The 13,497-nt window shown below is 40.4% G+C and overlaps 1 protein-coding gene across 1 annotated transcript in view; it reads left to right on the forward strand.

Annotated features, from left to right (window-relative positions):
- LOC122558097 (sodium/hydrogen exchanger 10-like) overlaps positions 1–13,497 on the forward strand; it is a 373,845-nt gene that overhangs the window by 336,421 nt on the left and 23,927 nt on the right. The window contains exon 24 of the mRNA XM_043706417.1: positions 10,424–10,612. Within this exon, the coding sequence (XP_043562352.1) occupies positions 10,424–10,612 (189 nt within the window). The remainder of the gene's footprint in view (positions 1–10,423; positions 10,613–13,497) is intronic.

Genomic DNA, 13,497 nt, shown 5'->3' on the forward strand with positions numbered 1-13,497 from the left:
TTATCTTTCCACCCCGGAGGCTCCCTGCCTTCATTCCTGATGAAGGGCATTTGCCCGAAACATCGATTTTCCTGCTCCTCGGATGCTGCCTGACTTGTTGTGCTTTTCCAGCACCACTCTAATCTCGACTCTGATCTCCAGCAACTGCAGTCCTCACTTTTGCCTTTTTGAAAGTTCTTGCCTAATACCGTCAAAATTGGCCTTTCTCCAATTTAGAACTTCAACTTTTAGATCTGGTCTATCTTTTTCCATCACTATTTTAAAACTAATAGAATTATGGTCTCTGGCCCCAAAGTGCTCCCGCACTGACACCTCAGTTACCTACCCTGCCTTATTTCCCAAGAGTAGATCAGGTTTTGCACCTTCTCTAGTGGGTACATCCACATACTGAATCAGAAACTTTTCTTGTGCACACTTAACAAATTCCTCTCCATCTGAACCCTTAACGCTATGGCATTCCCTGTTTATGTTTGGAAAGTTAAGATCTTGTACCATAACCACCCTATTATTCTTACAGGTAACTGAGATCTCCTTACAAATTTGTTTCTCAATTTCCCTCTGACTATTATGGAGTCTATAATACAATCCCAGTAAGGTGATCATCCCTTTCTCATTTCGCAGTTCCACCCAAATAACTTCCCTAGATATATTTCTGGAAATATCCTCCTTCAATACAGCTGTAATACTATCCCTTATCAAAAACGCCTCTCCCTCTCCTCTCTTGCCTCCCTTTCTGTCCTTCCTGTAGCATTTGTATCCTGGAACATTAAGCTGCCTGTCCTGTCCATCCTGAGCCATTTTTCTATAATTGCTATGATAATCCCAGTCGCATGTTCCTAACCATGCCCTGAGTTCATCTGCCTTCCCTGTTAGGCCTCTTGCATTGAAATAAATGCAGTTTAATTTATCGGTCTTACCTTGTTCTCTGCTTTGTCCCTGCCTGCCCTGACTGTTTGGCTCGCCTTTGTTCTCAACTGTACCAGTCTCAGATTGATCTCTTTCCTCACTATCTCCCTGGGCTCCTCCCTGACCTTACTGGTTTAAATCCTCACTCGCAGCTCTAGCAAAGCTCCCTGCCTTTATATTAGTCCCCTTTCAATTTAGGTGCAATTTGTCCTTCTTGTACAGGTCACTTCTACCCCAAAAGAGCTTCCAATTATCCAAAAATGTGAATCCTTCTCCCGTTCACCAGCTCCTCAGCTATGCATTCGTCTGCTCTATCCTCCTATTCCTGCCCTCGTAGCACCGGGAGTAATCCAGATATTACTACTCTCGAGGACCTCCTTTTTGAATTCCTACTTAACTCTCTGTAATCTCCCTTCAGAATCTCAACCTTTTCCCTTCCTATGTCGTTGATTCTAATGTGTACAATGACCTCCTGCTGTCGATCTCCCCCTTGAGAACATTCTGCACCTTCTTTGAGATCCTTGAGCCTGGCACCAGGGAAGCAACACAACATTCTGATTTTTCGCTGCTGGCCACAGAAACATCTGTCTGTACCTCAGACCAGAGAGTCCCCTACATAATCGATCTCTTGAAACCCGACATACCCCTCATTGTGTTAGAGCCAGTCTCAACACCAAAAACTTGGCTGTTCATGCTACGTTCCCCTGAGAATCCATCACTCCCTACATTTTCCAAAATAGCATACTTGTTTGAAATGGGGATAGCCACAGAAGACTCCTGCACTAACTGCCTACCTCTCTTACCTTTCCTGGAGTTAACCAATCTATGTGACTGTATCTGCGACTTTTCCCTCTTCCTATAACTGCCATCCATCACCTCCCCTTGCACTTGTAAATTCTTCATTGCCTCTAACTGTCTCCCCAACGATCCATTCGATCTGATGGGATTCACAACCAAAGGCATTTATTGCAGATATAATCCTCAGTAACTCGTAAACTCTCCCTAAACTCCCACTTCAGACAAGAAGAGCATATCACTCTACTAAAGGACACTTTTGCTTCTTTCAATCTCCAGACCCAGAAAATAGCTCTGTCTTATTCCTTCACAAAACACTGCTCCAGGTTAAATTAATGCTTATGGCTTATATTTTAAGTTTAATCAAGAGACATATCTCAGTAAAACATGTAATCAAGGAAGAACCCACTCTACACACTACTGCTGATATACTGTAAGGCCATGCTTAAAATATTCACTTCTCTGTTTCTATGATGTGACCTCTCCCAAACAGGTTCCTCCAAGATCAGTTGTGAATTTCACTGTTTCTTAATTTTCCCACACGCACTCTAATGTCCAACAATACATGAATTCAAACAGCAAAGGCAGTAACTGTGCAGGTTCACTGCTGTGTCAATTAGCAGTGTAGGTTTCATTCTCTGTCTCTCTCTCTCTCTCCTGCACTGATTCACCACGTGCTTCCTTTGTCTGTTCTTCTCCCTTTCAAAAGTGCTGTTGTTTTAACTTTTTTTTCGAAAGTTCCAAAACAATGCAACAGCATGTAGAACAGTAATTGCTACTCCTGGAATTTGAAGAAATCGCTTCCAACACCTAAAATACTTCAAAAAAGGAGCAGCTGTTACAGCCAGAAATTTTTCCCATCGTCCATCTTTATTTGAAATATTAGCCTTTAGCTGTTTCAAAATGAAAAAAGACATTGAAATTGATTTTTTAAAAATACTTGAAAAATGTTTCTTTACAAAATTTGAAAGTTCCAAAAATATGAAAATATAGCATCATAACAGCAAAAACAACAATAAACCAACTACTATACTACTCAACAAAAAAATCAACACTACACTTATAACAAATCAATAAATAAATAAATAACGCTGCTCACCACAACAAGCCCATAGCTGTCAACCTTCCAGAACATCAATTATTAAACCCACATTTGTTCGAAATTCTTCCTCTCCTGGTATTAAGTTTACCGGACCAAACCATCATGGCTAAACAAAAGCCCTAATCAAAATGGCGGACAAATCTGTTTCCAAAGAATTCAAAAGGGCTGCCATGTCTTATAAACATTGTCTGTTTTCTGGTGCACCATATTTATAAGAAAGTTTAATGGAATGTGTTCCATAATGAACTTATGCCACTCTGACAGACCCGGCAGGTCGGGGGGATTTGGGGGGGTAGTGGTTTGGGGGAAGGGTGGAGTTTACAGACACCCGGCATATCAGAATGTTCTTCCTCACACAAAAAGTGAGAATGTTGAAAAGCTTTTTTCCATATACATGTAAGGGAGGTAAATTCAGGAAACCTAGGAGCAAATAGACCAGGCCTACCTTGACCTCGTTCCCTACCAATACCTTCTCTATTACTCCTGAAATAGCACTCCAATATGCACGCAGCCTGTGGTAGGACCGCAGACAATGAGTGAGGGTACCCACATTTATTTTACTTTTGGGACACATTGAAGATGCTCCCTGCTTAAATTTTGTAAGACAACCTGAGGCCAGATAAGCCCTATGAAGAATCTTTAACTGCATAGCCTGGGTCCTATTACATATTGAAATCCTCCTCGCATTCTCACAAATGTCCTCCCATATTTCTGAGTGATCTCAACTCGTAACTCTCTATCCCAGGCCTCATGTAGAAGCTCGATGTCACTCAAGGAACCTCCCTCCAACAAATGATAGAGAATGCTGTTAGCCTGTAGCATTCTCTTTTCCGTATCAGATCTATAACACTCAGTCAAGACCGTGGTCTCCTTTTGGATAAAATCTCTGAGAAAAACAGAAGAGGTCCCTACACTACAATCCATATTTCCGAGTTATTTGATCAAATGACATTAACATTTCACCCTCAAACAGATCACCCAAACAAGAGACTCCCATATCCACCCAAAGTTTAAACCTGGGATCAATTGTCCTTGGCCGGAAACCCGGCATGCCAACTATGGGAGTAAGAAAAGATGTTATGGATATATTACCCTCCATCTGTCTCATTGCCCTCCATGCTTTGACCATGTTAGTAACTATTAGATTACTGCAATATTCTGCAACTCTCCTCATTTTGTCTAAAAACAACAGGTTGATAAGAGGATACTTCGTCTTGACAATGTCTAACCATGTTGACACCAAGTCCCCACAGGCCCAGTCACTTACAAAAGATAGAAAGGAGCTCAGTTGATATCATCTAATATCTGGGAGGACCACTCCCCCAATCCTTGGGCCAATTGCAATTTTGCAAACTTAACAAGGGGCCACTTATAGCACCAAATAAAAGAATTAAACCAGTCATTCAATTTCCAAAATGTTTGCCTAGGAAAGAGCAAAGGGAGCATCAGCAAAGTGTACAATAAGCAAGGAAGAACATTCATTTTGATAAGAGCAACTCGACCCAACCATGATATTGGAAGGGCCCCCCATCTTCAAAGGTCTTATTTAATCTTGTCAAACAAATGAACAAAATTAGCCTTGAATAATTGGTCAAAGCTGGGGCTAACAGAAAGGCCCAAGTTGAAAAAAACACCCTGTGCCCACTTAAAGGGGAACCCACCTTCCACATCAGGTATTCCTCTTAAGACCCACCCATAGCCATAGCCTCCAATTTTGAAAAATTGAAGTTGCAACCTAAGAAAGAACCTAATGATCAAACAAGGCACAGAGACTGCGGGGTTCGTATGAAAAATAAGAACATTGTCCACATATCACGTAATCTTATGTATTTTTGACCCTACCTTTGGGGCAGCTATATTACAGTCCCCACGAATGGCCTCTGCTAACACCTCAACCACCAAAGTGAAAAGCAAAGTTGAAAGGAGACAGCCTTGCTGACTGCCCCTACCGCTGCTGAAAATGATCAGACCTTATAACATTGGTGAGAACCGCCACCAGAAGATCACTTTAAAGGTCCCTTACCCATCTAGTAAACATTTCACCCAGACCAAACCGCTGCAGGATATAAAAAAGATACACCATTCCACCCGATCAGTTACCTTCTCCGCATCCAGAAAGTCCATCAATCTTTGAACCGATCGCTGCTGGCGTACTTGAATTATGTTAAGAAACCTCCTAACATTAATAGAGGATCTGCGACCCTTTATAATGCCTGTCTGATCTTCTGTAACAATAGAGGGCAACATACCTTCCAACCTCAATGCCAAAGGCTTTGTCAAAATTTTAGAATCAGAGTTTAAAAGCGAGATGGGTCTGTAAGAAGCACAGTCCTCTGGGGCCTCCCTTTCTTGAGGATAAGAGAGATATTAGCCTCTCTCAAGGATGGCAGGAGGCAGTCACGACTATATAAATAGTTATACGTGTCTAGCATCAGTCCTGACAGTACCTTTACAAATTCTTTATAAGACTCACTGAGAAGACCAGGCGCCTTTCCACTTTGAAGTTGCCTCACTGCCTCCTGTATCTCTTGTGCTTTTAAAAGAGCACTAAGGAGAGATGCCTGCTCAGCATGCACCCCTGGAAGATCCCAGTTCCTAAAAAAATGACTCCATTTTATCCTGTCTATCCTCACAACATTCAAACTGATACAGTTCAGAATAGAACCTCTGAAACGCCACACTGATCTTTTTAGCATTACAAGTAAGAGTCCCATTCCCTTCCCTAATAGAAGCAATAGATTGGGAGGCATTCTTCCTCCTAACCAGATATGCCAAATATTTAGGAGAAAGTGAGGACTGCAGATGCTGGAGATCAGAGCTGAAAATGTGTTGCTGGAAAAGCGCAGCAGGTCAGGCAGCATCCAAGGAGCAGGAGAATCGACGTTTTGGGCATGAGCCCTTCTTCAGGAATCATTCTTGAAGAAGGGCTCATGCCCGAAACGTCGATTCTCCTGCTCCTTGGATGCTGCCTGACCTGCTGCGCTTTTCCAGCAACACATTTTCGGGTCATGCCAACTTTTTACCCAGCCTATCACCATCCTTCCAGGCTGTATGCGTAAGCATGGAGTTTAAGGTGGATCGAAGGGCTGTGATCTGCTGCAGCTTAGCCACTGATGGTCTACTGTAATATGCCGTCTCAGCTGCCTTCAATCATGTCTCGAGCAGACGCTGCTGCTCTCCCTTCCGTGGCTGAGTATGAGATAATCATCCCTCTAACGTAGGCCTTAGCAGTCTCCCAAAGAATGGACGGATTACTAGCTGTGCCTGAGTTGGTGGCCAAGAATGCTTCAAATTCCCGAGAAATGTATTCAATGAACATGCAATCCTTGAGGATGAAGGGATCCATTCACCAGTACCAGTAATTTCAACCACTAAATTGCCATTTGAACAAGATACCACCGAATCTAGACGAGCCGCAGGAGTTAGGAAAAAATTAATCCTTGTATGGCACTTATGAGGATTGGAAAAGAATGTAAAGCCCCAACTGTTTAGATTGTGGAGATGGGTGGCACAGTGGTTAGCACTACTGCCTCACAGTGCCAGAGACCTGGGTTCAATTCCCGCCTCAGGCAACTGTCTGTGTGTAGTTTGCACATTCTCCCCGTGTCTGCGTGGGTTTCCTCCCACAGTCCAAAAATGTGCAGGTTAGGTGAATTGGCGATGCTAAATTGCCCGTAGTGTTGGATGAAGGGGTAAATGTAGGGGAATACATCTGGGAGAGTTGCTCTTCAGAGGATTGGTGTGGATTTGTTGGGCCGAAGGGTCTGTCTTTATACTGTAAGTAATCTAATCTTAAAAAAAAAAGCTTTGGGGGTCTTTGGGCATTCTATCCAGCACAGAATCCATAAGGCAATTAAAGTTCCCTCTATAATAATATCCCGCGACACAAAGGCCATCAGCCTAGATAGTGTATCAGTCAAGATTGTCTTTGGTTAAACCCAAATCTAACTTATTTGCTCATTCTAAAAGTATGGCCTTTTTCTTTCCTTCGAAACTTTCTTGGCAAATTTGAGAATCATCTTCCAATCTCAGAACCTCTTTAGCAATTTTAAGAGCCATTTCTCTGACATTTTATGTAATCAACCACAAGTCACCAAAATTAAACAATTGTCTCACCTGCATTTTATTTAAAGATCTAGGACACTAATCTGCAAATGTTTCATTTTCTGTGATTTTTTGTACCCTCAAATCTATTCAAATCTGACTCAACCAGTTCAAATCACAGACCCGAGCCCCCAAACTGTTACGACACAGGGTAAACTCTCCTGCTTAATTTAAAACCAGCAACACAGTAAAGATTTTTCCTGTGCAGTAATATATAAAAATCGAGTGGACAAGAACTATTTAAAGTAAAATTTAACTCCTTTATTTCTTAAAGTATAACAGAGTATAATTAACTAAGCACTATTTACAATTTCTTTCTTTAACTTATCTTTTACCTTCCCTTCTAAAATACAAGTCTGATAAAACTCCCAATTAAAATTTAGAAAACAGCACTTCCTGTATCAAAACCAGACAGCCTTTAGTTCTTGTCTTCAGATCTTCCTGTGTCTTCTTTTCTTCTGGTTAGGAATTTCTGCTTTACAGGTTATTGATTGAAAAGGTGCCTTTTTAAGAGAGCTATTTTTCAGGCATCTTTATACATGCTAGGTTGTGGTAGTTCTCCTCTCAACTGTTCAGTTTTACCCGGTCTTATGCTCCAGAGCATCAGCTTTAATTCAATTTGATTGGAATTTGATATGTTTCGGATATAATTTAAACTGGCTGGATTCCAATTTGTTTTTGTCTCTAAGCAATGAAATCAAGTTCTTCGACCCATTGTTACATTGTTACCTTTTTGAGTATACTTGGTGCTGTATCCAGTAGTTCTGCTGCTTTTAACTTTCTTAAAGTAAACTCACGTCTTCATAACATCCATGTCTATAAATCTATCCAAATTATTTTAAACTGTCCAAGAAATTTTTCACTTGTTCTGAGGAGTCAAATAACCGCACCCTCTCATGAGTAATATAAAGAAACTGTGAAAACCAGTCTTCATAACAGTTGGACGTAGCCTTGCTCGCTGAGCTGTAAGGTTCGTTTTCAGATGTTTCATCACCATACTAGGTAATATCATCAGTGAGCCTCCGAATGAAGCAGTGGTGGCATGGCCTGCTTTCTATTTATGTGTTAGGTTTCCTTGGGTTGGTGATGTCATTTTCTGCGGTGATGTCATGTCCTGTTCTTTTTCTCAGGGGGTGGTAAATGGGATTCAAGTCAATGTGTTTGTTGATAGAGTTCTGGTTGGAATGCCATGCTTCTAGGAATTCTCATGCATGTCTCTGTTTGGCTTGTCCTGTGAGGCAGGTCAATACCTAAAAATGGAGGTGTACCCAAACAGAGGATATTTGAAACTCAAAATTTAAAGGGCTGAAGGTGAAGGCATCACATGACAAAAGTGAAACCTCATTGGAGAGATTGTTGGGATCTCAGCGCTTCCTTTTGTACTTGTTGCCTCCTAACTGCACCTGGAGCCTCATAAATCAACTTTGGAAATTTTCTACTGCCAATCTACATTGTAGCCAGCCTCTTGTATGCCTCTGGGATACTTCCCCAGCAGCCTGCTGCAACAGGAAACCATCATGATGCAGCTCCCTGCTGTTTTCCCTCTGCTTTTATACTTGGCAACTGGGAACCAATAAAGTTATCACTTACAAGGAACAGTTTAAAGAAGGATTGAACAAGTTCTTGTGAAGTCACAAGACTCAAAGTTATTAGCGATCCTTAAAGGGAGTTTTGTAGACTCGTGGAATATCTGGACTTGAAGGTCTATTATTGCTGGAATTTATTGCAATGTTACTACGCAACATAATAGCTCAAAACCTTTATAACAACAGTCTAAATATTCAGGAGAATTGCAAAGAGTAGGTCAATGCCTTCTGCTAAGAGAACTTTTACAAATGAACATACAAAATAGGAGCAGACATAGGTACTCTGCCATTCAATAGGATTCTGGCTGATTTGTTGTGTTTCAAACTCTACATTCCCATCTACCTTTGATAACCTTTGATTTCCTTGTCCAACAAAAACCTATGTGCCTTAAAAATATTCAATGATCACATTTCCAATACTTTCTGAGGCAGAATTCCAAAGTCACACGATCTTACAAGAGAAAAATATTTTTCCTAATTTCTGTGCTAAGAGGGTGACTGCTAATTTTAAAACAATGCCTCCTAAACCTGGTCTCATCCATTCGAGGAAATATTCTTTTGACATCTACTTTATTAAGACCATTCAGCATTGTTATTTAAGTCACTTTTTTAAATCACTACTTATTATTCTAAACACAAATGGAAACTAGCCCAGCCTGTCCAATCTATCGTTATAAGACAACTCAGTCAGTCCAAAGTATAAATCAGTTTAATCTCCTCTTGAAACATCTCATTAGCAACTATTTTAAGATGAGGTCCATCTAGATCTAGAGTCTTGTATGCCTGCAGCTCTATCAGTTTGCTTAATAATGCTTCCCTAATGATTGGAATCTCACTATGTTCCTCTCTCCCTTCCACCTCCTGACTTACAACTTCTCCCTTGATATCTTGTAATATCATTCTTTATTTCATTATTATATATGATTATTCTCCATTATTATTCTATAAAGTTTGCTATATGTAATGCAGGTGCTGAGTTATGTCCAAGACTGACTACTTGCACCAGAACTGGTGGTAGGTTGTCCCAGACATTCACATACCTAAGGAGGTGTGGTGCTAAAAATTGCAAAATAAACATAATGGGCATCCATAAACAAGTAAAGGAATCATAGTGAAAATTGTATAATCTCATGAAAATAATACTTTATGTACTACAAGTAAGTGCCAATGATACAGCATCCTATTTCACCCATTATTTTAGAAAAATTGAATTTTTCTTTGCTCCTGCAGCCACAGGTTTTAGATAATGCTTATGATACTGATCTACGGAATTACTTACTGTTGCACTGTTTTACAACTGTCTTCTGAGACTTTTTCCCTCTTTAGTTTTTGTTAATTTTTATTTAAAATTTATTTTCTATCAGTGTTAGGGAGAGAATTCTTGATATCTGCTACCCTTTGTCTGAAAAGTGCTGCCTGATTTCTCACTTAAATAGCTGAGTGCTTATTTTAAGATTATGCTCCCTCATTCTAAATTCTCTTATCACGAAATATCGAAATCTAACTAATTGAATTTAGTGTACTGCATAAGCAGAAAACATGTGCCATTTTAATAACAAAACTGTCAAACAATTTAGAGGGAAGATTGAAGCATAACAGGCAGAACCCCTAATTACATTTTAAAAACACTTGGATATACATTTGAGATGCCATAACATACAGGGCTACAGACCAAAAGATGAAAGATGAGTTTGAATTGGATTATTCTTTTTCTTCTGGAATGGACGCTGTTGGCTGAATGCTTTCCTTCTGTGCTATAAATCTTTCTGTGTTTCAATATTTATTCTATGTCATTTGTATGTTGACAGCTTGAATTTCCCGACTGATGATTATTCTTTAAATGTAGGATGTTTTAATTTGAAAAAAAAAGAAAACTGTACAAAATTATTCATCTACTTCTTCCTGAATCTAATGACTAATTTTATTCTAGGGCTGGTCATATAATAGCATCTGTGCTTATCTGGCTCGATCTTATGTGGTGGATATAGAAAAAAACAACAGATTTGATCTTTATGATGGGACAGTAGAGGATGCGTTTCTTGTTTATGGGAGTGCTGAGGATGTACAGTCACAGCGACAATATGATGCTCCTTGTTATATTTCAAAAACTACACACCAGGTATGAAATCTATCTTCAAATAGTTAATAAATCCGTTATAAAAATAACAGTGCATATATATATTATATTTTTGGAAATGCATAAGAATCTTTAATTTTAATGCCGCACTTTCATATATTAATTAGAGAGTGACAAGGAGGAGCACAATCTAGACACTCCTGATGAGTCTTACTTTTTGTAACAATTACTATTGCTAAGTAAGACATTTTGGTTGCAAAATTCAGCCTCTTAATATTTATGGCTCCACATTATTGGCCACACTGTGAATACAGACTCAAGTGTGACTTAATTGAAAAGGTCATAGTACAGGTGGTACAAGTGTTTGCCATAATTATACAAAGTACACAAAGGGCCTTCTTGTGGCATAGTGATAAAGCCCCCTACCCCTGAAGCAGGAGGCCCAGGTTAAAGTCTCCAGGGATGTGTAATAACATCTCTGAAAGTTTGGTTAGAAAAATAGGCTAATATTTTTTAAATTTACAAAATATATTAGAGAAGCATCTTGTGATGCAGTAGTAAGGTCCATAAATCTGGGCGAGCAGACCCAAGTTCAAGTCCCACCGGCTTCAGAGACCAATCATAACATCTCTGAACAGATTGATTAAAAAGTACAAAGTATGCAAGATCATGGTGTCAGTCATTGTGTCAAACTGATTTGACCCAGTGCTACTGGTTTCAACCTCATCAATTCATTTACTGCCCTTTCTTAAACACGTAACTAAGCACATGTTCAATGGCAGAAGTAATGCTATCAATGCTATTTAAATGGATCCTAAGCCACTCTGAAGTTAGTTGCTGATTAAGTTCTCCTATCTCTGTGTGTATCTGTAGTGGTGGTTTCCAGAGTTTGGTGGTTTCCAGAGTTGTTTTAAGTTGAGAAAGTCAAGTGGAAGTGATGCCATAAATGTCAAAGGGCTTGATTCTGATCCGGGAGGTTAAAAAAACAGTAATACTTGGAATTGAACATACTGTCGGAATAAAACTGTTTGAAATAAGCAAGATGAGTCAGATTAGCATGTGTCATTCATAATTTTACTGGTTTTTCTTTGGGTTCTGTACATAACATTTGCTTCTAGATGTGAATGCTGCAGTTACCAACCTTGCTGACCTGTAACATGATAGGAAAATAGAGCAGAAGCTGCACAAAAGAACATACAGGGAGAAGGGGTGGGAAAGTCCTCAGCAGGAGACGTTGTTCACCTCAGTTTTTTGGGAGCAATTCTCTGACCTCTGGATGTCATCTCAATTTTATGCAGGAGGTATTCATGATGTTCTGCAAACTTTTACAGTCAGACCTGTCGGGTCAAAGCAGGGCATGGACAACATTGTTTATGGTTGTGAACTTCCAGTCATCCCATACATTGGGCTTCTCCAGGCTGGTTCAAATGCCATGTATAACTGCAGTTCACTACCTGCTGCTGCATAAGATACGTAAATGACACTGTTTATGCCAGGAGAGGGGAATATATTGTGGATTGGAGAGAACTGGATGGGGCTTTGTCAGGGTGACACCATTCTTTGGTGCATACTTTGGAGTTATGAGATGATACTGAGGATGTAAAGAGAGGCAAGCCTATTTTCATATGACCGAACAAGAACCTTTATTAACTATTTAGTGTATACACATAAATAGGTATGATAGAGCATTTCTGGAACCATGTTGGAGTGGCACTTTTTCCAAGTTTATCTCATATCAGCATCACTGATGCCTTATACCATTCATTAGCACAATAGAATCTAATTCATTATCCGACATCTTCCCCAAGTGGTTTGTTCAATTTGTTGTCCATGCTCTGTTCTGAACCTCTGGGAGAATCTTCAGCACCTGGGAAATATAGCACCTACCACTCCAGCTGTCTAACTCATGTGATTAATTATGGAAGATTAACTGAACTCCACCTCTAGAAACAAACAAGAACACAAAGCAAGCAAAATAAGACTCTCCTTTGGGCCGTTCCATGGGACTGTTAGGGTGAATATATCAATTTTTGTCAGTACTAGGATAGCTTGTTAATATTCAGGAATCTTGGACTGCTCTATAGTCCTTTTGGTTCCCAAACAGAGGTTTCTCCTTGCCTTGACAATGGCAACATTGTCTTTGGAGTGCTATGGACAAAAACAAGACTGAATCCTTAGGAAGGATTGACTGGTCAGCAGACGGTGTGAGGGCTGCCACTCTTGAATCTCTGGTTGTATCTTGAAAAGACAAAATTTCTAGATTATGGAAAGTAGGAAACTGTGCAAGATCCCAGTAATTTTCTTTTTCATCATTAAAATCTGAACAAGGGGGATCTAAGATGGCGGCGATCTGAGAAGATCACACTGCAGAGCTTCGCATTGCAGCAGGAGCAGGACGGTCCTTTAACCCACCCAACCCAGGTCATCAGGATTTCTTGGGGCGTTGGAAAGATTGTGGAGCCCCAAGAAACATTTAAAAATTGACTTAGCTGTATTTTCAGCTGTCCAGGAATGCCAAAAAAGGGAGGAGGAGCATCTGAGGCCAGGCCTGCAGCTCAGCCTGCAGTAGCCTCGGAGCCGATTACTCTCCAGGACCTGGTGAACCAGCTCTCGAAATCTCGCGAGATGTTGGGGAAACAGATTGAAGAGAAGCTGGCTCCAGTCTCTCTCATGGTGCAGAAGCATGAGCAGCAGCTGGGAGACTTGGAGAAGAGGATGGATGAGGTGGAGCCCAGGGTCACAGTGGTGGAAGCTGATGCCAGTTCATTCAAGGAAGAGATCCAAGCCCTGAAGACACAGGTTCGTAATTTGCGTGACCAAGTGGATGATCTTGAAAACAGGGGCAGGAGAAAAAAACATTTGGATCATCGGTCTGCCTGAAGGTAAGGAAGGTGAGCAGCCTGCGGAATTTGTTGAAGATTGGCTTC

The sequence above is a fragment of the Chiloscyllium plagiosum genome, chromosome 16 (assembly GCF_004010195.1).
Source record: "Chiloscyllium plagiosum isolate BGI_BamShark_2017 chromosome 16, ASM401019v2, whole genome shotgun sequence".
Taxonomy (NCBI): Eukaryota; Metazoa; Chordata; class Chondrichthyes; order Orectolobiformes; family Hemiscylliidae; genus Chiloscyllium; species Chiloscyllium plagiosum.